We start from the raw sequence: 26,189 nt of genomic DNA, 5'->3' as shown, positions 1-26,189 counted from the left end.
TCAGTAAATGTCAAGACACTTAGCCTATTATATTATGCAATATATTGCATCCATCAATTAACAATGGATGAGGTGTTCAAACACGGCGGTGCATTTATTCAAATAAAGCTTTAGTGCCTATGTCAAAGAGGTTTATATCACTTCTGACTCGCCCCCACTGACAGGCTTATTCTTTTAAAATGACAAAAATACTATAAATACTTTTTAAGGAAATATTAAATGTAATGGTTGACATTGTGATCATTGAAAAACGGATGTGGGCCTGAGTGCATCATGTAACTTATGTCTTTTATTTCACCGAACAGTTCTGTTCTGTGGATCATCCTCCAGGGACCATGAATATCTACAGCAAATGTAATGGTACGCAGACTATCAGTGGACTTGAAGAAAAAGTTGAATTTGATCTAAGGGTGGCAAGAGAGGAAAGATCTTGTGATGAATGAAGTAGCCCAGGGTTTCTCCCAGGAAATTGTTTAGCCACAGCGGCAACGAGAACCCGACGCATCTCGTCTCATGATTAATGTAGAAAGTAGATGACGGCTTAAACAACATCCACATGATGTTGGAGCAGCTGACGCCAGACATTTGATGGAAATTGTGAATGCTTTTGTAAATTCCATGACAGTCAGCCCATTAGATTTAGATCTTAATATTTATTCATAGTGGCCGAGTGATTGCACCAGGGGAAAAGTCCAAAATCACGAAAACATTTGAATTCACTGTGTCAAGAATTGCTCAGGAGGAAAATCTGAACTGACAATGTTAAGAACTGAAAGGTCATCAGGGTATCACCAAAATTGTAAAATTCTGGCCTGTAAAATTTTCTTTTTAATTCTTATCAGAAGATGATGGATTGTTGAACGGATGGACTGATGGGATTGACCCACTGACTTACCAGCATTGATATCCTGCGGCTCTGCTCCTGGTGGGCGTTGAAAATGATTATACATTGATATCATACCAATCAGTAGGTTATAATAGGGCTCGTTCACATTTGTACATGGTGCGCAGGCACCCTAGGGGGATACTAACCCTACTAACATGGAGCGCAGGGACAACAGCATATGACCTACTGTTTAGGGCGAAAAGACGAGCTGAAGTAACTGCACACATCACTGAGTAAACATGATACACACGATCTTGTGATTTATTCAAATATCTACCAGCTCCAGGGAACTTATTATATTTAATTTGCCTTTTTATGGCCTCCTACACTGGATGCCAAAGTTAGAAACGAGATGTCAGGCGCATATTCCAGAGAGAATAGAAAGTCACTAAAGTCTTGTTTAAACACACCAAAGCTCTGCTCATGAAGCCATTTCCAAAATGCAAATAAAACCAATCACAGTTGTTGTGGTTGTTCATTTTTGCAACAGTCCTTTAAGCTAATAGAGCTTTTACCTTAACGTATAGGATTGGAATTCTATTCAAAATCTGAAACTGCCCGTGGTGTATGACTCTGCTCTAAATAAGCCATTATAACAGTGGTTTGTTTAAGTTACCTTCTGCAAGGTGTATTGAAGTTTTTTGTACCCAGTTTAGTCTTTTTTTAAATTTGTATACTATTAAAAAATGTTTATTTTTCCCTTATTGTATGTACTGTGAGTGTTAACACGAAATGCCCTTGACACATTTTCTGATGGAATTGTATATTTAAATTAACGTTATTGTTCACATATGGTCTCAAACACTGCTTTTTACTGAATTTCTTCTTTTCCCATCTGTGTGTTTCCAAACATGCTATTTGAATTTCCCTGTGCCTCTCTATGTCTCTCCCTGCTTCAATAACAGGGGCCCATGCAAAAAAACAGGGCGAGGATTTAGCGGATAACGACGGTGATGAAGATGAAGGTATTTTCCATGGTGAACAAAGATGCTGCATGTTTTTTTATTTTTTTATTTCTAGAGTTTTTTTTCTGTTATCTGATCACTTGTTTTTTTTCTGTTTGATTTATTTTTGTTTCTAATTGTAATTGCAATCATCAAGCACCCCTGTCACATTGCACTCTGTAAAATAATGCTGTCTTTGATCAAATGTTCGAGTGTGAGAGAGTGAATGTGAGGTCTTTTGTTTCTAAGCATCCACCTTCAGCCGATGAGTAGAGCGTTTGGCTTCCGAGTCAGATCGGATCTAGTAGCTGTCTAGATAACCAAGCCTGCGTTGAGTCATTTTAATATCTCACATAGTGACTGAAGCAACTGTTATTACAAGGGCACAGGCAGTGGTGAGAGCCTCTTGTTAAGGTGTGGCCACGGCAGCTGTATTTGTGGCGATAATGGCAGAGGGGAAGTGAAGCAGCAGTGTAGTATCAGACTGTTCACCAGGTCTGCCAGCAGATTTAGATGAGGAGCGGCAGTTCAGGAGTGCTGCTGAAGAGGATTAGAGGCGAGAGGTGTAGAAAATGGGAAGTTGCTGCTCAGCAATCACATTGTTCACTTTCCATATTTATCTTGGGATATTCCTGGCTCAGGGTGGATCTCTGCCGAGATTAGAATGAGAGACGATTCTTGTGCTGCAACAGAAACGGCTTAAGTCTCTGAATTTGAATCGAACCCTTGATATCGCTCTGTCCTTGTCTTAATTTGCCACAGTAAGGCAGATGATGCAAGCATGGTTTTTGGTATCAATGTTAAGCCCTTTATTTATACATATTTGATTTTTGCAAATTTTGTGTCTAGTTGGTGAACAAGATTATATGTTGGAGTGAAGTGGTTTGGGACATTAGCCCATGTTTAGGGCATATAGACCTTCTACTTGTAGGAAAACGGAGATGTCGCACCATGTTGCCATATCCTTCCATTTATTCGTCTTGAATGTTGGCACAATCAATGCCAACTTTGCTGTGGGTCCTAAGTTGGATTTCAAACCCAGCTGAGGCCGATTGGCCAGGCTTCTTTCCAGATGTTTAAGGGTTTGTAGTGAAGCTCCTTCTTCTTTGCCAGTTGACTCTTCGTTCACAGCGAAGCCTCACACTGGCCTTGATCACAGAACCGGAAGCGTTGCCATGGCACCACTTTGACACACAGGTGTTTCTTCATTCAAGCCCACGGCGAGCTGTTGCAATTGAAGCCAAACCTTCAGTTTTCGGCTTGACTGTGTGTTTACGTGCACACGTGCATGTGTTTGTCTTCCCTCAAGCAAGCCCACATGCGTCAGTGTATGTAGCCCTAAGTCCGTTCAAAATTGCTGACAAGTGCCGATCCCTTTGTCTGGCAAGTCTTTGCATGCACACACAGTGGCTTGGACTCCAAGCTGTTGTGCAAGACTAGCCTCACTGAAAATGTGACAAGTCTATTCTTTACTGAGCGCAACTAATGCTGTTTACAGAGCATCACCGTCCCAGCAGAATCTCTGCCGCAGCACTGTAACTAATGCATGTGTGACAAAGTTGGCCATCAATCCCTAAACATGATCCAGAAGATTTTCATTGTTCTGGTGAATGTGTCTGTTTTGAATTGCCATGGGCCAACACATTAAAGCCAGCATTCAGGGACAGCCCTCTTTAATTCTCTCCCCCCCCCCCCCCCCGCCCCTCTTAACTTCACTACTCACTGAAGGATGGCCGAGTACACTGCACAAACTACAAAGTCCTTGTAAGCTGTCTTACATACTGCTGCTCTCACAAGTGGCTGTACTATTATTGTGGGCAGCAATCTCCTTGTCTACAGTAAATGTAAAGCAAGCATTACCAAGGAAAATCAAGTTTTGTATTAAAGTTAAAGGCCAAGTAGTATATGAGCACAAGCAGAACTCCCACTCTCTTACTATTTAGCGGATGCAGCTCTTATCCACAGATTCTCATTCAGTCCAGAGAGCTGCTGTCTTGTCTGGTTTCTCTGTCTAACCCCCTCCATCTCTCAGTCTGTTCATCCCAATATTACCATGCTGTCTCAGTTGGCAGTCTGTCTATCCTGGGCTTAGTCCCTCCCTCTGCCATATTTGAGCTGCCCTCCTGCCTGTTATAACCCTCCAGACACGATCTTATATTCACTACGTTTTTATTTGAACAATAAAGGATTTCTCCCATTGCCAAAGAAATGTAAGTAACACATGTAATGGAGTAGGACTATTTAAATGGCCAATAAAAAGCCAGTGGAACAGACAATAAAAACATTCAACTGAGACGTGGAGCTATGCAAAATGAAATATGTAGGAGAAATATAATGACCTTTTTTATACTGTATGTCTCTCTCTGTCCATTGGCTGTCCCCAAGGTTCCCCTCTAAGCCGTTCAGTCTGTCAGTCTCTTCCTGTGTCTTTCTATTTGTCCCTCTGTGTGTCTGTCTGAGCAGCAACATTCAACCCCCTGGCACCCCCAAAGTGCATTCAAATTCTACGCAACACTTCCTCCAGCAACACAAGCGTGTGGGCCAAGTTGCTGTGATTTACATTGGCCCACAATCAAGACTCAGTTTTACAGAGGCTGTTATTGCACTGTAAAAAAAAATAAAAAAAATAAAGGGAGCACAAGCTTTCAATCACCTACCTGCTGTTGTTTGATAAAGGTGGGTATGTAAGTAGAGGAAGTCAGGCTGTGTAGGAACTAAATCTCCCAGGTGGAACATGGCAGTGGTTCCGAGGTACTGTGCCCAGGGCCGAGAAAGGCAGCATCCCTACTCCACCTCCAGAGTGTCTCGCACCACTGCTGCCTTTGCCCTATCCACATGGCCGCGGGAACTAGGGGTGCGGAGGGTGCTGCAGCACCCCCTAGGGAAGGAACAAAGTACTACAACCATAATTTAAAAAACTAAACACATTTATTTTTAATAAATTGATTATTAATATAAACCTAATCCCTTTCAATCAAAATTAAATGTAATGCATTTTAAAATTTGGTAAGTATGAGATAAACACATAATTTGATTAAAATGAATCTGCCGATCTTGCCAAGAGTGAGGCGCGCTGCGCACATCTGATGCTCTTTCATGAGTGAAGATACCGATTGATTTCTCGTCAACAGTAGCTAGCCTAGCCATGGCACAAAAGCGCATTTTGGATTTTTTTATACAACCACAGGCTAAAAAGCCTAAAAAATTGGAGGCAGAAAACTCTGTTACAACTGAAACAGAAAGTAGCAGCAGCACCGCTGCACTGGTTACTCCCAGGGCGATCCTGCTAGCAACAGGCGACGAGGGAGCTAGCCAAGCTAGCCGCACCAAGGCAGCCGTGGAGGGAACATCAACAAAGGCAACTCAGTGCTGCCAGCCTCGGGGTCACAGTTTTCCTTCCAGACGTTTTGGAGATGAGGATTTTTCCCGTTCTTTTCAGCCGCAGTGGTTTGAAAAATGGAGGTGGATACACTATGACATTGAGAATGATTGCACTTTCTGTTTTGCTTGTATCCAGGCTGTTGAGAAAAATCTGGTGGCTTCCCGTCAGCATGTGAATAAAGATAGGCTTTTCGTCGAGAAAGGATTTTTTAACTGGCGCAAGGCATCTGCTAAATTTTGTCTGCACGAGAAATCGGCCATTCATAAAGATGCTATTCGCACTCTTGCGGGGTTAGAAAAAACGCCAATAAGTGCTCTGCTCTCCGATATTGCCGCCAAAGACCAGCAAACAGCAAGGAATGTCCTGGAGATATTATTTCGCTCCATAGCATTCCTGGGACGAAAAGGAATCCCGTTTAGGGGTGACACGACTCGTGAGGGTGTGCTCTATGACCTGATGCTGGAACGGACTTTTAATTTACCCAAAGAAGAAGAGTGGATAAAGAAGAGGGATAATTGGATGTCTGACACAATACAGAATGAGATAATCGAACAGTTTGCTCAGGCTGTTCAAAAGGACATAGTAACTCGCGCATCAGACTGCCCGTTCTATGGACTGACAGCTGACAGCACCACGGATATCAATGCTACGGAACAATTCTCATGCAGCCTTCAATTTGTTGACAGTAATCTTCAGTCTCACTGTAAATTCTTGGGATTTTACTCGAGCCCTGACACAACTGCAGAAACGCTGTTTAAGTGTTTGAAAGACATCTTTGTGAGATTGAACATCTCTTTGGATCGCCTTCAAGGATATTGTTTTGATGGTGCAAATAACATGTCGGGCCGCTTTTCCGGTGTTCAGGCCCGACTGAAGGAAATATGCCCCGAGTCCTTGTATGTTCATTGCAGCAACCACTCCCTGGACCTTGTGCTGCAAGAAGTTGCACGTGAGGTGAGCCTAGTAGCTGACGGGTTAAACTTCGTACAGGGTGTTGCAGGTGTTATCAAAGAATCTTCAAAACGCAAACAGCTTTTTGAAACACTTTTCGGCTGTGATGACATCATTGTCAACATTTTAGGACTATGCCCAACGAGATGGTGTGTGCGCACCAAAGCAATTCAACGCTGCTGCGCAACGTACACTGTTGTTTTGGCGACACTGGAAAGCTTGAAAGACGATAGAGGCGTAAGAGGGGATGCAAGGGCAAAAATATCAGGACTGCACAAACAGGCACTCAATGGAAAAACTCTTTTCAGCCTCCTCTGCTGCGAAGCCCTTTTTGGGCCCTGTGAAACTGTGGCAAAGAGCCTTCAGAGTGCAAAATCAAGTGCTCTTGGTGCCATTGCTTGTGTAAACCTACTCAAGGTCAGAGTAGGGTCACTGAGAGATGACAAGGTGGTGGCTGAAATGGTAGAAAAGGTGAAAGTGTGTGCTACCCAGAATGGTCTGAAGATGCCAGATGCTGAGCCCAGAGTAAGCAGAACACCTGCTCGCTATCGCCAAGCTGTCGGCCCTGAAGCGTTGTCACAGGCAACAGGTGAACTCAAATGGAAAGCTGACTTTTATGAAGCTCTGGATTTGGTCCAGTCTGAACTCACCAGGAGATTCGACCAGAACGGGATGAAAACAGCTGCATTCAGGGAGAAGACCGTAATTGATGCAGCAAACAGCCGCATATCATCGGAACTTGACGCACAATCTCTTCAGCTTCCTAAACAGCTTGACACAGGGCGACTGCACCTTCAGCTCCAAATGTTGGGAGATGTGTGTAAAGAGGCCGACTCCCCATGCGAGACAGTACAAGAAGTTGCCTCACATCTGTCTAACCTGCACCCTCAAACCAGAGCTCTATTTGGAGAAGTAGAGGATCTTATAAAACTTTGCATGTGCCTACCGATCTCTGTTGCTTCTTCAGAGAGAACTTTCTCAACCCTTAGACGCCTTAAAACCTGGCTGCGGAGCAGCATGTCCCAAAAGAGACTAACTCACCTCACCCTCATCCACGTACACGGGGACATCGTTGCCCAGTTGGATATTCATGCAATGATGAAAACTTTCATCAGTGTCAACCCGGAGCGCAAAAACACCTTTGGAGTGTTATGACTGCAGCACAAGGTAAGAATTCTGGTTTATTATTATGCTGCCGCCGTGCAGTAAATTGGCATTATTCATCAACTGTTCAGTGACAATTCAACTGAAAGTTAATTGTAATTATTGGGGATAATTGTGTTTTTTTACACGCGTGTAAAGACTACTTGGACACCCAGAATGAGGTCACACTTATTTTTAACTATCCAACCGTATTGTTATAAAATGATTAGGCCCAGTTTAACACGCGTTAATAACGTTTGATACATATGGCCCAATATCTTTAAGCGTTTAATTTGCTATTGCTACGCTAAAAAAACTCAAGGCTGCATTTCTCTATTTCAATGTTTGTGTCAGGACTGCGTGTGTGGGAGCAGTGGCAACCAGCAGAGAGCGGCGGAGGATCCGACTGGCTTGCGCTTGCTTCGCTTTTAACATAATTTTTTTATACACTTGTGTTTAGTGGCTCCGTTTTTGAGCTTGTAGTAGGCCTAATCTGTACCAATGAGCCGTGTGCCTATATCCTGCATTACTCGTGCCTAGCCCTTGTTTTGTATTATGGACGTTTTTCTTGTTTTTTCGCTTGTGGAGTGTGCATGTTTTCCAGTATTACATTTTGAAAATTTATCAGCACCCCCAATTCAAAATATGTTCCCGCGGCCCTGCCTATCCAAGTGATAATAAAGGGAAATGTGTGTGTATGTCTGTCTGTCTGTCTGTCATTTGGCACTTTGAGACTCTAGCTCTAATCAGGAGGAATGCTTCCACCCAGCGTGAGGCTGCACACACTCAGACATATACACTCGCATCGATTAAACCAGTGAAGCATGCACACATGCACACACTTATACACATAAACAATGCTCGCTTCCAAGCTCTAGATGCAACCACGGAATAGACATCACACACATATGCACACACATAGCCCCACTCGCCATAGAGAAGCTCACCATCGTCGCTGTGCCAAGGAGCAAAGCTGAGCTCCACCTGCCTGGGTATTACCATTAATTCCATTGCACAGGCCTGACTGGATCGCCATCCAGCAAAGCCCTCAGCTCAGGCAGGCTGGAGACAGTGGGGGCAATTCACACACCATTCTCTCCATTCTGCGACTATCCTATTCTCTGTGATGTGATAGGGTTGTGGAATCATGCCCCTTGAAGTCCATTTATGCAGAAATATTTGGAAGGGTGCAACTCCTCAGTGTCTTTCCAAGATAAGCATTGGTGCTAATGACTAATCCACAAGGGAATCATTTGAGCCATTTCAAAGGATGGAAGACCCAGACTGCTGCTGTCATCAATTTCCCCCCTTTCGGCCACGTAATGAAACATGTAAAAACGTGCTGCTTTCGATAAATCTAGAGAATGATTCAACAGCAAAGACCAGCTTTGAACTAGTTCACTTTCCTCATGCAGTGCTACAGCACATCTGAGGTGGTTTGTGCTGTGTGCTCTTCTGTTGTGCGTTTATCGGTGTGCTGTCCTCAACCCTTCAGTGGGTTTGTACAGTATAGCATCAGCTTATGTGGCTTGCACCAAGAACAGCAGGCTTCCCTGAAAGACTGAAGGGTTAGTGTTGGTTCACTCAAGGAGTAAGCAGCGGTCTGTGAGTCTTAGAGAGGACAGCACCTCTTCAGCCTCCTCATCTAGAGCCAGGCTAGCTGTAGGGGGCTTTGGCTAATAGCCTTGTAGGTTTCTCACCATGTCTTCTCTTTCATTTTACTCAGCCGGTGTCTATCCCCGCCTCTCTTTCCTTTCTGTCCTCATACACAACACTTTCTGTCTTCCCTGTTGCCAACATCACATTTAACACACCGGCAAGGGAGCAGGAAGTCACCTTCACACAAAGGTTATTCCTCCCATTAACTTTACTGTAGCCATGTCAAGATGCATAGAAGAGGCACACACATTTCCTTTTTACATACCCAGTGCCATGTTCAGATTTTCCTTATATGCATAAGTCATACCCCAGTTGCTCTCCGATATGTCAAGTGTTCTGGAGAACACGGTGGAGTCTGGCATCCTCTAACTGTAAGGTGCTCTTTTCCTGCCCATCCCATCACTCTTGATCATGTGTAGACTCTGAAAGTCCACTGGCTTAAAATAGCAACAGCTATGCATCAGCAATTTTTTCTTTGTGGTCTCCTTTCCCTGTCTTCTGTGAGTCCAAAATGAAACATTTGTTACTGTGTGTTCCTTCACTTCAGCCTTTTTTTCCCCTCCCGAGGCCCAGTCACACACAGCGCTAGCTCATTTAATTCATTATAAAGTGAATATCAAGCAGACTTTTGGTGACATTCAGAGTACTGTCAGTGACTTGTACGATGGCACAAGCTGCTGTATAATTTGGTGTAATTACACTGTCTGTTTTGCAAGGAGCTCCCCAGTTAAACTAAATGCACTTCTTAAATGTGAACATGGCCAGTAATGGACTTGTCATGAGTGAAGCGTGAAGCTTGGCCTGACAAGAGCACTACAGTAGGGTGCATGTCATGTCCTGCCACATCAGGATATTGTCACCCCCCCCACCCCCAACCTCTCAGACCTCACTGATAGCCGCTGACAGCCACCATGTGTTGACACAGTGAATGCCACCGACACTTATCTCCACTTGCCTTTGTGCTGTCCCACTCCAGAGTGTCAAGGCCGCTTCTGGGGGCGCTTAACGTCAGATATATGACTGACTGTTTTCAATGGAGTGAAAGTCAAAGGACAAAAAGGTGGAGGTATAGTGGAGGGAGAGGAAATAAGATAGAGGAGGGTGGAACGAGTGCTCCCAGCCCTCCTGGTGGGTTTCACTTGCAGCACCAACGCTTAGAGGCTCAGCTCGGGCCTGAGTCATGCCTCCCACTGACACTCCAATCAGTCCAGAGCCACCGTGATGCACCTATGAAAGGTTGTGCTCCTCTGGCTTGCTAAAATTCATGCCCTGTGATGTAGGTATGACTGCCCAAACCTTCTATTTAAGCCGGTGCTGTGAACTGAAGGGTTTTTCATTCATTTATTAGTGATTTCTTTTAAATTTATTTGCTCTACTGCTATACAATTGTTTGCTGTTCGTATGATATGTGCTGAGAGTGTGCGTCCCTGTATTGTGGATGCTGCATGATATATGAAATATATGAGAAAGTGATGTGTGACATACATGTATATATTTCTGTTCAGCTCACTCTTCATTGCATATCAGCTTTCATCTGCATTTCTGTCACACACAGATTTCTTTGTCATCATGAGTTTATTTTGTTTCTTGTTTTTTTTCCCCAATTCGTTGTGCATGTGAGTTTTATTGCAAATATACCAGTCAGTGCATTAATGAACCTATCTCTGTTTCTCTTCTGGCACAGAGCTCTGTGCTACATTGTGATGCTGTGAATATTTGTGTTGATGGAATGATGTGTTTGCCTCGGAGAAGTTAGTGAATCAGGAGGCTGCTTTTTCAACTTAGTCACCTGTTACACCAGATTAGGCCGTCAGCAACAACCGATAAAGCTCTGATCTGATTGTTTTCAAAGAGCTGCTCACCTTTTACCTCTAGTCATTTCGTGTTGCAGCCCACAGGTGGATGTATCTAGAAAGGATTATTATTTTTCATTTTGAACCAAAGCCCCAACTGGGATCTGTTATATTCTGCTGCCCCCCCCACCACCCTTACCCCCACCCCCCTGCATCAGATCAAGTCAACAAACAGATTAGAACAAGTGGAGCTGCAATGTTTTGTATCGCTCTCCCTAAGCCATTTAACTGTTGTCATGGAGACCCAATGTAAATTAACAAAAGAGGTGACTGATAACATTGACATGACTAATCTTTTTCTTATTTCTGCCCCCTGCTCCGTCTTCCTCTGCCATTCTCCTTGTTTCTGTGGCCTATTTGTTTGAGTACCTTGTGTAGGATATGCTGTTCTTCTGCCTTTCTACTGCCCCCTCTTTTCCCCTCTCTGACTGTACCTTTCATGCGTTCTCACCCCATGCATCCCCCCCTCCTCTTGTCTAAGATAAGTGTGTGCATAGAGAAGTGTCAGCTATAAATCACATTTCACTGTGTAGCCTTCTCAGATACCAGCAAGATGAAGAAAGCCAAGTTATTGCTTTGTTTTTAAAAGTAACAGGGTCATGAATAAACAAGGGAATAACAAAAAAACAACAACATAAAAAAAAACAACCTGTGAATCAAGGCTGAGCTCTGCTGCGGGGGTTACAGAAAAACCGTGTCTCTACAAAATGCATTTAAGTAGTTGTCCTCGGTGTTAGGCATGCTAATGTGATGGGGTGCATAACAACGAGCAGTGCCTGTGCAGATGGATGCAGATTGGGCTGTGGAGGATGTGGTCTGCGATTAGCTGTTCTTGAGGATTTTGAAATTTGGCTCTAAGTTACCATAGCAACCAGAATACAAGACAACCCTTTTAAATCTGAGCCCAATTCTTTCTCTCTTTTTGGATTTTTCCCTCTTTTAATTTTATAGCTTAATTCCTTTCTTTCCTTTTTATTTTTCTTCCTTTCTTTCTATCTTCCATCTCTCTCTCTCTCTCTCTCTTCCTTCCTTTCTCACTTTTTGCCCTCCCACCCCTTCTCATTTTCACCACTCTAAGGCCCTAGGGAAAAAAAGAGAGGCAGGGAGTTGGACAGAGATGGAGGGAAGGCGGGAGAGAAACGGGGAGAGACAGGGGAGAGTCTGTGAGTGAAAGCGATACAAAGTGAGGGAGGGGAAGGCGAGAAGCTACACAGAACGCGGGGGGAGCAGGAGTGAAAATGAGAGAGAGTTTCTTGTCTTGTCTCCCAGCTCTAGCTAGCCAGCCAGTAATTCTTTTTTGTCTATTCCTCAAACAGAGGCTTTTTTCTTCCCTCTACCTCTGGATGTGCTTTATCCGGCTGGAATGTCGCTCCAGCTGGATATCAAGCCCTGCTTTGGGAATAGAATAAACAACATTTTACCAAAACTGAAGCACAAATTTAACTGCCTGCAATGCCAAGCAAGACTGTGCAAATGAATTGTTGCACAGAGATAGGCCTGTGTAAAAAGGAGGTGCATGGTAGCATTGTGTAATTAGCCGGTGCATTTTCCCCATCACTGTCAAACCAGATTAGCCTTCTCCCTGCTTAGTAGATGTGTCAGAGTACCTCTCTCTTTATTCTCCCTAATGGCTTCCTGCGTGTCTATATTAGAAAGCGGGTCTGCCTCCTGGAAGGCAACGGGAAACCAAATAAGACCCTAATAGTTAGGTTTTTATTATAAATATTTTATATGGTAAATGACGAGCCACGTTTTCAGCTGAGATGGCCAATTACTATAATGGAGTGGAACCCAACATAATGAGTGGACATTAATTTACTTCTCATAGAGCTGATATATAGGGCCATGGCCTCCATTTATAGTAGGCCCGCAGGACTGTCTCCTTACAGCTGGTATCTGAGAGGTGACCATCAGCTTGTCCGTTTGTGGCCACCGTGCTCTGTATCTGCTGTATCTGAATCTGAGCTGACCCTTGATCGGAGTGGGTGGACATCAATGTGAATATGTTAATGATGGCCACTCTTGCAGACATACGAGATACTGGGGCCAAACCTGTGATGGTCTACATCCACGGAGGATCCTACATGGAGGGGACTGGCAACATGATCGATGGGAGCGTCCTGGCCAGCTATGGAAATGTCATCGTTATCACTCTCAACTATCGGGTCGGCGTCCTCGGTAAGCATCTTTCTTTTCTTTTTTTTTTACTTCACCTCCTTCTTTAAGGACATTTTTCTGTGCCATCTTCATGGGCAGCTAGGTGTAATGAGCACTGCTGATTGCCACATATACTCAAAATAAGGCTGAGAGAAAAACACTGGTTCCTGCGCTTCTTGTTGATGTGGTGCTTGTGTATCAAAATCACAGTAATTGAGTGTGCTGAATGTGGGTTTGTTGTTGTGACTGGGGTTTAGAATAAATTAAGAAATTATTGTAATGAGGATGGAAAAAAATGATGAGATGGGCGTGATGCCGGAGAGATGGAGAGGAGAAGAGTCTGTTGAGAGAACGAGGGGTTCTCTCTCTGAGTTGCATTTGGTTGCAGATTGACTCACACAGCTGAATCCTCTTTCAGACACTTACGTGTGTGTGTATGTGTGTGTGTGTGAGAGAGAGAAAAAGAGAGAGAGAGGGAGTGGAGAGGCAGAGAGAGAGAGAGAGAGAAAACGAGAGAGAGAGCTCCATGGAAACAGCTGCAGCAACACAAAATGGAGATTGTTAGCACACTACCCAAGCTTTGTACCTTTTCCATCCATCTCTCTGACACAGCTGATTTTCCTCCTCACACATTTTTTGTGTTTACTGACTACAAACATTGAATATAAAATAAAATGTTCACTGTTTTGTGGCATTTGTTAAGAGTGTTGCCTCAGATTTGGACTATCGCTGGATGCTGTTAACATAAAGGAGTAATAAAATGTTATTCTATAGTTCCTTTGGTCAACAAATCCCACAACAAATCTCAAAACCTTCAATTGATAACTCTGTTTCTCAGTACTGTCGGCCTTCTTCATACTGTATTTTGCTCACAGCTGCCAGTGTATTTGGTTCTAAGCGAAGATCTAAATCATTAAATCTTCACAAGTCACAAATTATAATTCCATTTTAAGCTCCAAATTCAAGTAAGTAATTTACTAACACCGCTGGGCACTATAGTTTTTGGCAAACGTTACTGAAAAAGAGGTAAATTTTGCATTGTATTTCTAAACAGCAGTACAATGCAATGTAACTCCAGCAGAGAAGTTGTAGCGACCTGACTGTACTGTCTACAAAGCAATATCTATCTAAAGATTGCTAACATTAGTTAGCATGAGCCACTGTACGCTACTGGTCATATGAGACCAAGTGAGACTCTTGCAGCAAAACCCTGAGTGAAGGGAATTGTGTGTGTTTTATTACTTATAAATATTTTATTGGGAAGAGAATGCTTTTTCTTTCTTTTAAAGTTCATAGTATCGCTTTTGTATTCACTGGTGTGCTAGTGAGTATTAATTTAGCTGTATCAGTGTCTCCCAACATGGATGTATAAGGGCCTTATAAGAAGTCACTCAATGAATCTGAAAAGTCACAGGATGATTAACAAGATGGAAAACAAGAACGGAAAATGTCTGCTATGTTAAATTTTCCCAATTTTCTTTTCTTTTTTTTTAACATTGAATAGTTTTCCCTTTTTGGACATTTACAATGTATGAAATATACAATCTGTGACAAGGTGTCATAACTAGACATTGCTTTGTTTTAAAGCTCCAATATTGTAAAAAGTGAGATTTCCATGTCTTGTTTTTAATTATAAAGCATCTGGACTAATTTAGAGGCTGGCCGGCTGGCTAGTAAGCTAGCTTTCTTGCTAGGGGGCTAATTGTTTAGTGGTGCAGACAGAGAGGTCTATTACGGTCTTTATTTTAAATAACCCGGTACAGGATAATAGTTTAACATTAGTATATGTTGTAATGTTTAGGGATGTAGAGCTCTTTTAAAAGACATGTTATTGTTGGAATATATACACCATATACCTACAAAAGAAGTTATGAACAGTAAATCTTGTTGTACTTTTGCCATCTCATGGACATAATGTGACATTCAAATGTCATTTTTGACAGCTCTTATGCACATTTGATTGATCAGATGAGATTAAAAAAAAAATGGAAGGAGCCTTGTGTGTAGTTCTCACAGTCCTTTGTTTGTTTTCATCACACGTTTTCAAGCTGAACAGCTAATCAGATGAATTGGCTGTTCAGCCAACAAAGGCTGGCGCATGGCGACGATGCGGGACACCGCACAAACTAGGGTGACAGTGCTGGACGCACCGCACAAACTAGGGTGACAGTGCTGGACGCACCGCACAAACTAGGGTGACAGTGCTGGACGCACCTTTCCTTGCTTTGGTGCCCCTACAGGTTGGAAGCGGAATTGTCCCATCATGTCTCATTGGAACTACACATCTGCTACCCAATTTGGCAAACTTGTATAGTGCGGTTATAACCTGTAGAGAGCCACAAAGCAAATGCTGAAGTGCTGTTCACCCTGTTACGAGTTGATGAACCACTGAAATGATTTTGGAAACATTATTTTCAGGTACAAAAGGTTCTTTAGTGTTGCTTTAATGTCACAAGCAGGAGAGTGACTAAGTAGTGGTGCCTTATCCTCCAGGACATTGAGATGACTGGTGTGGTTGAATCACACAGACCCAACTACATTTATCCTGAGAATTTTTTTTTTTTTTTTTTTTGATGGAGATGAAAGCACTAAGGCCTATCGATTTTTCCATCATTGCTCATCTTAGATGTGCTGTACTTTCCTCTGTTATTTTTGTGGTGCATCATTTTGTGCGTTGTAATTAGCCTTTGGGGTGGTAAGGTAGTAGGAGCACTGGCAGTGCATGCTGCTTGGTGCTGCTGCCGCTGGTTTAAAGCTGAGCACGTAGACCTAATACGGATTCTTGATCATATTTCTTTCATTGCACTTCAATTATGAGACAGATGTTTCTTCACTCGCTGCCACATTTTGCTAAATGTCATTCAACATGCATGCACACACACACCCTTAAACACCACATACAACTACTCCAAGCGTGTGTGCACAGCTAGTATTCACACAGACAAACACAGTGAGACACAAGCAAAAATAATCTACACATAGGGTTTTGAACACACACACACACACACACACACACACACACACACACACACACATGCACAGACATACACGCATGCACAGTTTGTAAAGCAGCTCTCTTGGTGAGCTCCCTAGCAGCCAATCTGAGAAATGAGCAGAGAAGAAGTGATGCATGGAGTTGAGCGATAATGTCCATCGCTGTAGCATGGTCTGATAATCTCCCCATGGTACGGCTTTAAACTGTTATTACAGACAAACCCATAAACCAAATAAAACCAAGGCCGGAGAGAAATCAGACCATGATGGACTAATTAACACTAAGCTGTCTGAAGATGTTCAATCATAAAAGTTTGAATTGCAATATTCCAAACACGATTAATTACAATTACATGTATTTATTTTTTTGCATTATTTTTAGAATACAGTTTGAGCATTAATCTTGTCTAGACAGCATTAAGTGGAGTAGATTAGCTGTTTGTATTGCACTCTGTACTTTAGCCACTGCACACAGATTTGAAAGCTCTACACTTGCACTGTAACATCCTGTTATACGACAGCTACTGCAGATGAGCACAAATACTTCAATTTGTACTTCCTCTGTGGCTTCAGCTCAAGTATTGTCCAGCAGGACTCCCTTCAATTAAATAGTTTAAGAAGAAAAGAAACTGTGATTTAGATTCCACGTTGGTTGACGCAGTTACATGCAGAAATGCAGAATAAGTAAATAAATATACAATTATTAATGGAAAAAATGAAAGCTCATTTAATTAGGCTGCTTAAAGTGATGAGGGAATAATCGAGGCAGAGAGAATTAGACAAGATAATGAGTTTAAAGCGAAAGCAGACAAGGCAACAAACTACACTTTCTGACACTAATATAGCTCTCCCTTCTTCCCAGGGTAATCTGAATATGGCATTAATAATGTAGTAAACACCTTTTGAAATACACACAACAATCTAAAAACTAACTCATTTCACAGCAGCAATAGGCCCAAAATATTCGGTAAATAACATCCCTAACTAACAAATCAGCACTGAAAGCATTGATTAACATTTCCCATGGCAAATTTCAACGAATTGGACAGCACTAAATTTTGGTAAATGTCAGTGATGAATGTTTTATTTATCTATTGCATTAATTACATTTCCGTTCTTCCATTTTTTGTAGCAGCACTATTTCCAGCTTTGCAGGGCTTTTCAACAATTTACTCAAATGGAGCAAAGTTATTGAAAGATGGTGCTCAGTGGGTTATGAAATATAGATTTAGCATTTGTTTGGTGTTTTTCCAAAAGACAGGCCGCAGTGGATGTAGTCTATATTTCAGCGTGGTTTTTATAATTTGTGCGTGGTGGCTTTAGATTCCACAGTGAAACACAAATGTGTCGAGTGGCTTCCACTCCAGTTGCAAATAAAGAGGAGTCCACTAAGTTTCCAGGGCCGTTCTATCATCCCCCTGCAGCTTTTAACCGTGCGCTGCTGAAATTGTAATTATTGCTTCTAAGGGTAGACCACAATTCTCCCGAGGCTTCATTTGGAAACTTTCATATCTGAACCTTTCAGTATTCTGATGAATGAGAATTAATTTAGATTTTCATCTTTAGTTACCTATCGGTCCACGTATGATTGTCACCACATGAGGTATGGAGAATAGAGTTTTTCACTGTCCAAACTTGTCACACTCTGCTCAGGGCAGGGGACCTGAAGAGCAGAGTTTGTTTGCCAAAGAGAAACAGTGTTGGGATTTCTGCTCATTGATCTGGATATGCGTGTGCGTGAGAGAGAAAGGGACATTGTGCATGTGGAGGGGTGTTTGTGCTCTATGAACGTGGTGCGCGTGCGTGTGCCTAGTTGCCGCGCCTCTCTAATGATGTGTAATGAGTCCCAGTCAGAGGGGAGTATCTTGTATCACTGCTCTTTACAAATATAATTACTCACTAGCTCTCCAGAGCATGTCAATTTCCCAGTCCATTGGGGGGCATTTGGAAATTACTTTTCCAAATGCATTAAAAATTAACAAAGGCCGCTTCTCTTGCCAAAACTCAAGGTGAGGTTTTTCCTCTCTTCAAAAAGGAGGAATGGTCAAGTACAGTATGCACTTGTGGAGAGTTTTCACCTTCCACAGGGTTTATTTGTGACCTCTGATGTCTATCTCCCATTATCTATCTGATCACATTCATTTTATAGTGGGACGTCACAGCTATGGACTGTCGACTCAGTCCACCCAAGTTATTCAGGCCTTTAAAAGAATAGTTTTAGATCCAATCAAAAATAACCTAAACCCACTGTGTGAGTGTACTTGAGTGCAGCACTGAAGCAGCAGAGCAGGTGATTTGTTCAATTGTCAGATTTATTCTGTGTGTGGTAAGTGACTCTGCCTTTCTCTCTCATGCCCCTCTCCCAAACTAAAAATGGTGTCTGTTGGTAAAGCAGCCAGTGTTTTGGGGGGCAGAGGATATGTGTGGCTGTGTGTCAACAATATTGTATTATGATACAAGTTTGTAGAGTTGTTTTTCACTGACTGAAGAATTACTGCTGAGTTACATTGAGAGCTCATTACCTCCTGACTCAGACACTGTATTCTGCAGTGTTGGTTAATTAGTCATACTATAGGATGTAATCTGGATTCTTCCTTTTTGAGGTTTAAAACCATTAGCCTCATTTACACTTGTCATTTCAAGTGTCTTTTATCCAAAGTCCATAATTTGATAAAAGTGTTTATATACACATATGCCTCTCCTTTGGCCAGATCACAAATCAGATTGCAATCCGCCGTGTTTATCCCGGATTACAGGCGCATTAGGGTCTGCCCTCCTCCAGTTCAGAAGGAGATGTAATGCACCTGAATCTGTTTGGTAACTTCTAATAATTCCAACGTCTGCTCATTAGCAACTCAAACCAGTCCCTCTTGAATGCATCTTGGATGAATTGGACAAAACAAATGGATAGACTGAGTGTAAGTGTGGTCTATGTTGTTGTTCCTCTTTGATGCAAAATGCTCCTGCTTCCATGATTTCATTGCACCGCTTTCATAAAATGAGCATGGAAATGACTTTTTTTGTCTTACATATGCAGGATATAATCTGTCTGGGTGCATCTCATTTGTCATATTGGATGTCTGGGATCACAAAAATTGCCCTGTGAGTTACTACGGAATAAAATTTGGGATGACAACCTCCTGTGTGGCGAGAGTGAATTGACTTAAAATAAAGAGCCTCCCTCAGTAAGTGTTCCCAGTCTCAGTCATTTCGGTTATCATCTGATATATGAGCTTGGCGCCGAGCGGAGGAATTCACAAACAGTAGGTGGAAGAAAAAGCGAAGGCAGAGTAAGTTCTCTTTGTCTTTTATTATCAGGAGAGGAGCTGAGATGGATATTTACTTGCTTTTATTTTCATTTGGATGAATTCATCCAAATTAAGCAGGGAACAAAAACATTTATTCATCCTATTAATGTCAGGGAGTGAGGGATTGAAGTAATGGTTTTCATGCTCCAGTCTGCAGCAGCTTGTTGATGCTGCTCTCCTACAAATCGCTGCCAGGAAATTAACTCTTAAGCCGCTCTTGCCACACTGCAACAAACGTCTGGCTCTGCAAGACAGGGCTTGGATGGGGCCTTTTGTTTCCCAGTGCTCGGCTGTTCACAGTCCAAGAAGATGTTTCCTTTCTAGCTTAAAACTCTTGTATAGTATTGATTTAAACTGACACTGAGTAGGACTCAGTCCTTAGAAATAATGTAGACATTGTATCAAACGGCACTTCCACAGCAGGACCTTGAATCTTCATTTACGATGATTTTTTAAATATACAGTAACACTGCTCAAGCATTTATAGGTTGTGTTCTTTTCATTACCTTGTTTTTGATTAGGTTGTTTGTTGAAAAAAATAACTTTATAGTAATTATTCCTGTATTAAATCCTATATAAAGTAAGTTCTCAGATGCAGTTTGGAGCACTGTGGTTTGATTAGCTCAGAGCGCAATCTGCACCACATCCAGAGAGCGTGCCGTTTCAGATGTTGGAGACCTCCCTGATTGAAAGAATTTAGTCGGTTGTTGAGGGAGGGTAACCAATCAAGACTAATTGTTTTTTCACACGCACAGAGTTGCCTTCATGCATTACTTTTTTTAAACCCCGACAGACATGACAAGAGATTGGTTCAGCTTGTTCCTGTTTTGAATTACATCATTTCTGTCAATTTAGGGGTGGTTGGGTCAATAAGTTAATGGGGCCGGGAGAGAGGGAGGCAATTCCCCCTCCCCCGTATTAATAAATACTGATAATGCAAACTGAGGAATTCCTACAATACAACCTCTTGCTCACATTAAAAGCAACTAATTGGAAAAACCTGCAATGGCATGTATAAGAAGCAGGCACGGGAAATGCAGTGTCTTTGAACGTAGCACCGACAGCAATGCAACCACAAAACAAGATGTCTTTTTTTATATATATATATATATATATAGTTTTAAATATCGTAAGATAACATGACATTTTGCATATTGGATATTGTTGCTCACAGCTGTAGATCATTTGTTTAATTCAGTTTCATTGGCTACCTCTGCAGACAAGTCACTAGTTACTAAGATAGAAAGAGAAATATGAATACAGTGAGGCAGCAGAATAAAGTAGTCTATTAGATGCTCCTTTTTTATTTACCTTTGATCACTCAGAATGAAGCATCCAGGCTAATTATATGGATACTGACTCAATTCCACCTTTTGACATGGTCAGCCCAACCCCACTGCTGACAGACACAATGCTTAATTCATTTTTCAATTTTCCATTGCTATGAAGCAAAACCATGTTGAATAGCTGATATATGAAATACCTTCTAAACATTTTGAGGTACTGTATCTTTAAGTCTAACCACCTGCTCAGACTAATCATAGCAGCATTGTGTTAAGATGTTCTACACTGAATGAACAACAAATTCCCCCTCACTGTTGTGACTTGAACTCACATTTCTGATGGATTTTTAATGAGAATGAGAACTTCTTTTTCATCTTACAACAAATGGAAACAGGAACAAAGCTCATTATATTTCATAAGCCTGACATTTCAGAAAACTGTGACATTAAGAAATCAGTTTCTACGGTACAGTATTAATTTTACTATGCAAAACGAGCTGTGCTGCCGCAGTGCCCTGAGATGGAAACATGTTTCGATGATCGCAGTACTTCCACCAAAACAGTAAATATGCATTACAAAGACATCAAAGAGCTAACCCAACAATTGCTTTCATCTGGTCAAGGGGTCCTCTGCTGCGTCTCATGTAAAAATGGAACACTTCACCCAAAGATGGCAATATGAAGTGCACAGATGGAACGGCGGTTCACTGAAGGAAAATGTCGACCTTGTGTCAGGTTTTGTGGTCGAGATTCTTTACTGATGGATGTTTGACCTTTACTGTTTGTGATGGAAGTCGTGCTTCTTGTGAACTCGCATCCCATACATGAGTAAACATTATTCTTATTCAGTTGCAGGCAAAAACAAAGGTTTTGCGAGTACAGATATGAGTGGCTCCTCAAAGACAAAAGACTAATATGTACTGAGCAGCTATCTCGCTCGCCCTGACATGGCATGGTACAGCAACAAGAGATGGCATTTCCTCAGCACAGTCCGACCTAATAATGATTCAGGGGAAGTACTGCATATTCCAGGTATGCCTCTAGCTGCCAATTTTTTCCCATTTTCAAGTAGTCCTTAAATTGATTTTATTTGAATGTGACTCAAAGTACCCAACAGGCTATATAATGCAATGGATGAACAGTGGCAGGTGTTGCCAATGCAGTGATTAAGCTATTCTTTCACCTTTGGTTTTTGTGGCAGAGGCTATAAACTTGCACAAATAGTTTTGTGTGAATCCCTAGCTGGCCTTTGCCTTTGCTTTCAGAGCCAGATGCCCTCTTAATAGCCACACCAGTAAATCCCTAAATATATTCACAGCAACAGGGGCTTTTGTATGACCCGCTATACTTGGCCATGTTTGGACTGGTTTATTGCCCAGCAATTGCAAAATGACCTTGTTTTTTTAAGGATATAAATTGAAGGTCCCTTCAACCTTTAATGTGTCATTGCATAACACATTAGCTATATAACATCATGACCGTGGAATGTGTAGCTGTTATAATTTATGTGTTACCGTACCCACTGTGTCATACTGAACTACATAAATACTGAACTAAGATTTCTGAACATTTTTGAAAAGTTCTAGACTCTAATAAAACAGTAAATGGATTAAATTGCATCAATAAATAAGGCAAAATCATTCACATTGCAATCTAAAGTACATTGAGGGGCACAAAATGCCACATAAAAAAACATTGCAGTCTGGGTAATGGGAACTGCAAATTACTGTTTTGTTTCCCCACTCAGATATTGACTCCTGAACTGAAAAATCAATTCAATGAAAACAGTACATATCATTGTACAAAGTCTTTGAACAAATATCACTCTGTCAAGAGATGGCACAAGCAAGATATATTGTATACCTGATGGTAAATATTTGTATTTCTGAGACTTTTTTAACTTTAGTCTATTCCCAACTTGTATTGGCCTTTTTCTTCATGGCTCCTGAAAGATCTATCTGTGGTGATTCATTGCTTAAATGCTTTGTTTTGCGTTATGCTCTGCTCTAACAGGGAGTATTTGGCTCCTAATGACAGCATTGCTTTTCTTCTTAGTGCATTTGTCCTTGAGGGATTTTTAACTTCACAACCAAAAAACACAGCCGCTTTTTCTTCCTTAGGGCAAAATGCGTACAGGTAACAGCCTTATCGAACAGACGCCAGCATGTACACATTTCAGATGAGCTCAGTGCGGCATGTTTGATCGTTCAGAGAAGACGGAAAAAGTGTGTGATTCTAAGACTCCCACCTTTTTCAGGTTCTTATTGCTCCTCAGCAGCATTGTGAAATGTAGGAAGGGGGAGAAGTAGAAAGCCGGGTACAGCAAGCCGGAGGGCGGAGGTTAAGATTTGTCCATCATCAGGTGTGTCCTGAGACGGGAATGATGTGTGTAAGAAGATATATATTGGCCAGACAGGTAGAGGTACTTGCTTCTTGTCTTGTAGAGGCATTAATCATAGCAGCGGCCAAGCCTAACCGCTAAGGTCAGCAGTCCTCGCATCTGTGGGAGGCCCTTTCCACATTTGCCACCACAAAGCAGTGCTGCAGAGGGGCTAACAAAGGCGGGAGCAGGGCTTTAATTTCCTGCAGGAACAGGATCCTGGATCTCCCAAAAAGGCAGCGGCATCTATTTGATTGGCTCCGACACCTCATTTGTCACTATCAAAATCTGTGCATTTTGTGTAATATTAAATATAATTTCTTTTATTTCCCAGTAAAGTAAGTCATAATTCACTTGTTTGCTTATTTATTTTTTTGGGGGGGGGCAGTTTTGTGGATGTGAGCTAATGTTACTGTGATTTGAATTGTTCTGGACAGAGCATGCTTTGTTTTATTACTATTCTCAGTTGTGTTGATGATTGATTGATTGATTGATTGATTGATTGGGAGGGTGATGATGATTATGATGGTCATGATAATTAATGCATCAGGCCAATGAACATACAGTATGTAATGTAAGCCCGACAGCTAAGCAAGTGGGTGTTTATGCTGTGAAATAAGTATGGCTAATGAAACTGTCTGCAAGTCCCATTGATGTGGGCATGATATGTGCATATATTTTTGGGTATTACTGTAAGCCCCACAGCTAGTGGTCATTTTTGCTGTCTGATGAAACTATTATGGTCAATTATAATTCCAGTTGTTGTGGACATATAGTGTTTACTGGGCTCCCTTCTCATGTCAGAAGATGCAGCAATCCATCTATTGGTTGTGCGTCATATAGCGTTGTCATTCTCTTTTAGTTTCTGGTGTTGCCTTTGTTTTGTGCATACATTCCATGACTTCTTTTCTCCCCCTGACCCACAGGATCAGCAGCCTCTCTGTGTTGTGGCACTTCCTGATTTACAATGTAAGCACTGGGCGGGAGGCAGGAGTCTGAAGAGGGTGAGGAGCAGAGTTTTGAATTGACAAGGTGAAAGTAGGAGGAGAAGAACGGGCAGGAGAACAAGGTTGGATTAGTGAGGACCCCAGGGGGCGTGGTGGGTAAAGAGTGCCACTTGAGGGGTAGTGAAGGAGATTGCTAGAACAGGTAGGTGGACATTTTACGGATTAATGGATTAAAGTGGGCAGCACATCTGGGGAGGGGGAGCAAAATAACAGTGTTTGAAATGCACTTGTAAAGCGGGTGGAACTGCACCAATCAGAGGGATGAAGGTTGGGAGGGACAGTGTGTGAAAGAGGTCTGGTCACAATGCTTTTAATCACACCTATCAAGTAGAAGTTTAGTATTCTTAGCATAGGACAGAGGTGAGAATGAATGCGCATTTAGGGAGAATCATGACTGCTTAGAGCTTTGTGAAAGATGCCGGATGATAAATGTGCAGTTAATGTAGCAGAATACAGAGCCAGATATCCAGTGTAATGCATTTACTTGAAACAAAGTATTCACAGAAGGACCATAGTAAGCAAATAGGTGGCAATATATCCACGACAAGTCATATTACTTGTCAGGCTAGCACCATCTCTTTCCTGTGAGAGTTAATTTTATAGGGCTATATGGGGTTTTGAATGTGTCATAACCCCAAGGAGGTCTATCAAACATGTGGTAGGGCATTTCTACTTTATTGCACCATGAAAAAATAAATAATAATTGTCCTTACTGTGTGAAACAGGTGCAAAACATCCTTACATTCTGTAGTAAACAAAGCTGTGGCTGCATTCCAACTTAGTCCAACTTCATCTCCTTCAGTATTTAGGAGCCTTGATTTTCCCACCATCTCCTATGCCCATTCGTTTCAACCCCATGAACGAGGATTTACTCTGGAGGGAAATGTAGAGAATTAGAACACACTGGAAGGGCTTTGTTGTAGTAAGCCAGTGTACACAGAATTTTCAGGAACTGCCTTTGCTTGACTGCCTTCTGCTTATGTAACTTTTGCAGTAATTTCAGGTGTGTGTGTGTGTGTGTTTGTTTGTGTGTGTGTGTGGGGGGGGGGGGGGGAGGGTTGTCTTCTCTCTGTGCCTGTCTGTAGGCATCTTTATATGAGCCTGATAATTGTTCTTTTTTTATGGAAATGCAGATAGGAACACTGAATCTGGCTTCTAGATGTATAGGCATTGTAATGAGACAGGTATGGCTATATTTAGGCAACGTTAACTACTGATTAAGGTTAGGGAAAGGTAGTACTCTTGGTAAAAGAGACCAAGGTTATTTGAAGATTTTGAAAATAACTACTAATGTGTGTTTTCTTTTTTTTTCAAAGTTAGTACTGGCTCCTTTAGAAATCAGGCTAATGTGTAAAAACAGAATTCTCACCTCTGTCCTATGCTAATAATACCAAACTCCTACTCAAGAGGTGTGATTAAAAGCATTGTGACCAGACCTCTTTCACACACTGTCCCTCCCAACCTTCATCCCTCTGATTGGTGCAGTTCCACCCGCTTTACAAGTGCATCTCACACACTGTTATTTTGCTCCCCCTCCCCAGCTGTGCTGCCCACTTTAATCCATTAAAATGTCCACCTACATTTGTTTAGCAATCTCCTTCACTAGCACCTCAAGTGGCACTCTTTACCCACCACGCCCCCCGGGGTCCTCACTAATCCAACCTTGTTCTCCTGCCCGTTCTTCTCCTCCTACTTTCACCTTGTCAATTCAAAACTCTGCTCCTCACGCTCTTCAGACTCCTGCCTCCCGCCCAGTGCTTACATTGTAAATCAGGAAGTGCCTCAACACAGAGGGGCTGCTGATCCTGTGGGTCAGGGGGAGAGAAGAAGTCATGGCTAGTCAGGGAGAGTTGAAGTAACACAGCACAAGCGCAATAAATCACATTATGGACAGCAAAAAAATAAATTGTTAAGATCAATTTAAAATGACGCTGTCAAATTTACCTAAAATAAAAAAGTTTTTTGCTAACATTTTTCCATTTTTTCCATTTTTAAAATTACAATGTAAATATAGCTTCTACCTCATCAGCAGTCAGATTAGTTTTGTTTGTAGAAGCCAGTTTACATGTTGAGAGTTCAGTCAGTTTAACAATAAAAAAAACAGTCAGTTCAATTTTGCGAAACTGGACCCGACTACAGAGAACACAGGATATGCATAATTTCTGACTTCAAACTAACTTTATATTTCTTTTATTTACTCAAGCAAACAAAAGACAGGACAATCCACTGCCAGAATGGCCAG

At 41.9% G+C, this 26,189-nt stretch overlaps 2 protein-coding genes across 3 annotated transcripts in view; both read left to right on the top strand.

The window, feature by feature from the left end:
• The window catches only part of LOC116696624 (neuroligin-3), a 132,148-nt gene that overhangs the window by 36,211 nt on the left and 69,748 nt on the right, over nt 1-26,189 (top strand). Inside the window, exons 4-5 of one of the 2 annotated variants that reach the window (XM_032527711.1) lie at nt 1,792-1,851; nt 12,847-12,996. In XM_032527711.1, the coding sequence (XP_032383602.1) occupies nt 1,792-1,851; nt 12,847-12,996 (210 nt within the window). The remainder of the gene's footprint in view (nt 1-1,791; nt 1,852-12,846; nt 12,997-26,189) is intronic. The other variant, XM_032527712.1, reaches the window with a different exon arrangement.
• LOC116696626 (zinc finger MYM-type protein 1-like) lies at nt 4,748-7,899 on the top strand. Its single transcript, XM_032527713.1, has 2 exons — nt 4,748-7,330; nt 7,661-7,899. Exon 1 carries the CDS (start codon nt 4,976-4,978, stop codon nt 7,316-7,318), a length of 2,343 nt encoding a protein of 780 aa, XP_032383604.1. The 5' UTR covers nt 4,748-4,975; the 3' UTR covers nt 7,319-7,330; nt 7,661-7,899.

This window comes from Etheostoma spectabile, chromosome 10 (genome assembly GCF_008692095.1).
Source record: "Etheostoma spectabile isolate EspeVRDwgs_2016 chromosome 10, UIUC_Espe_1.0, whole genome shotgun sequence".
NCBI lineage: Eukaryota > Metazoa > Chordata > Actinopteri > Perciformes > Percidae > Etheostoma > Etheostoma spectabile.
This window is presented reverse-complemented; position numbering and strand designations above follow the sequence as displayed.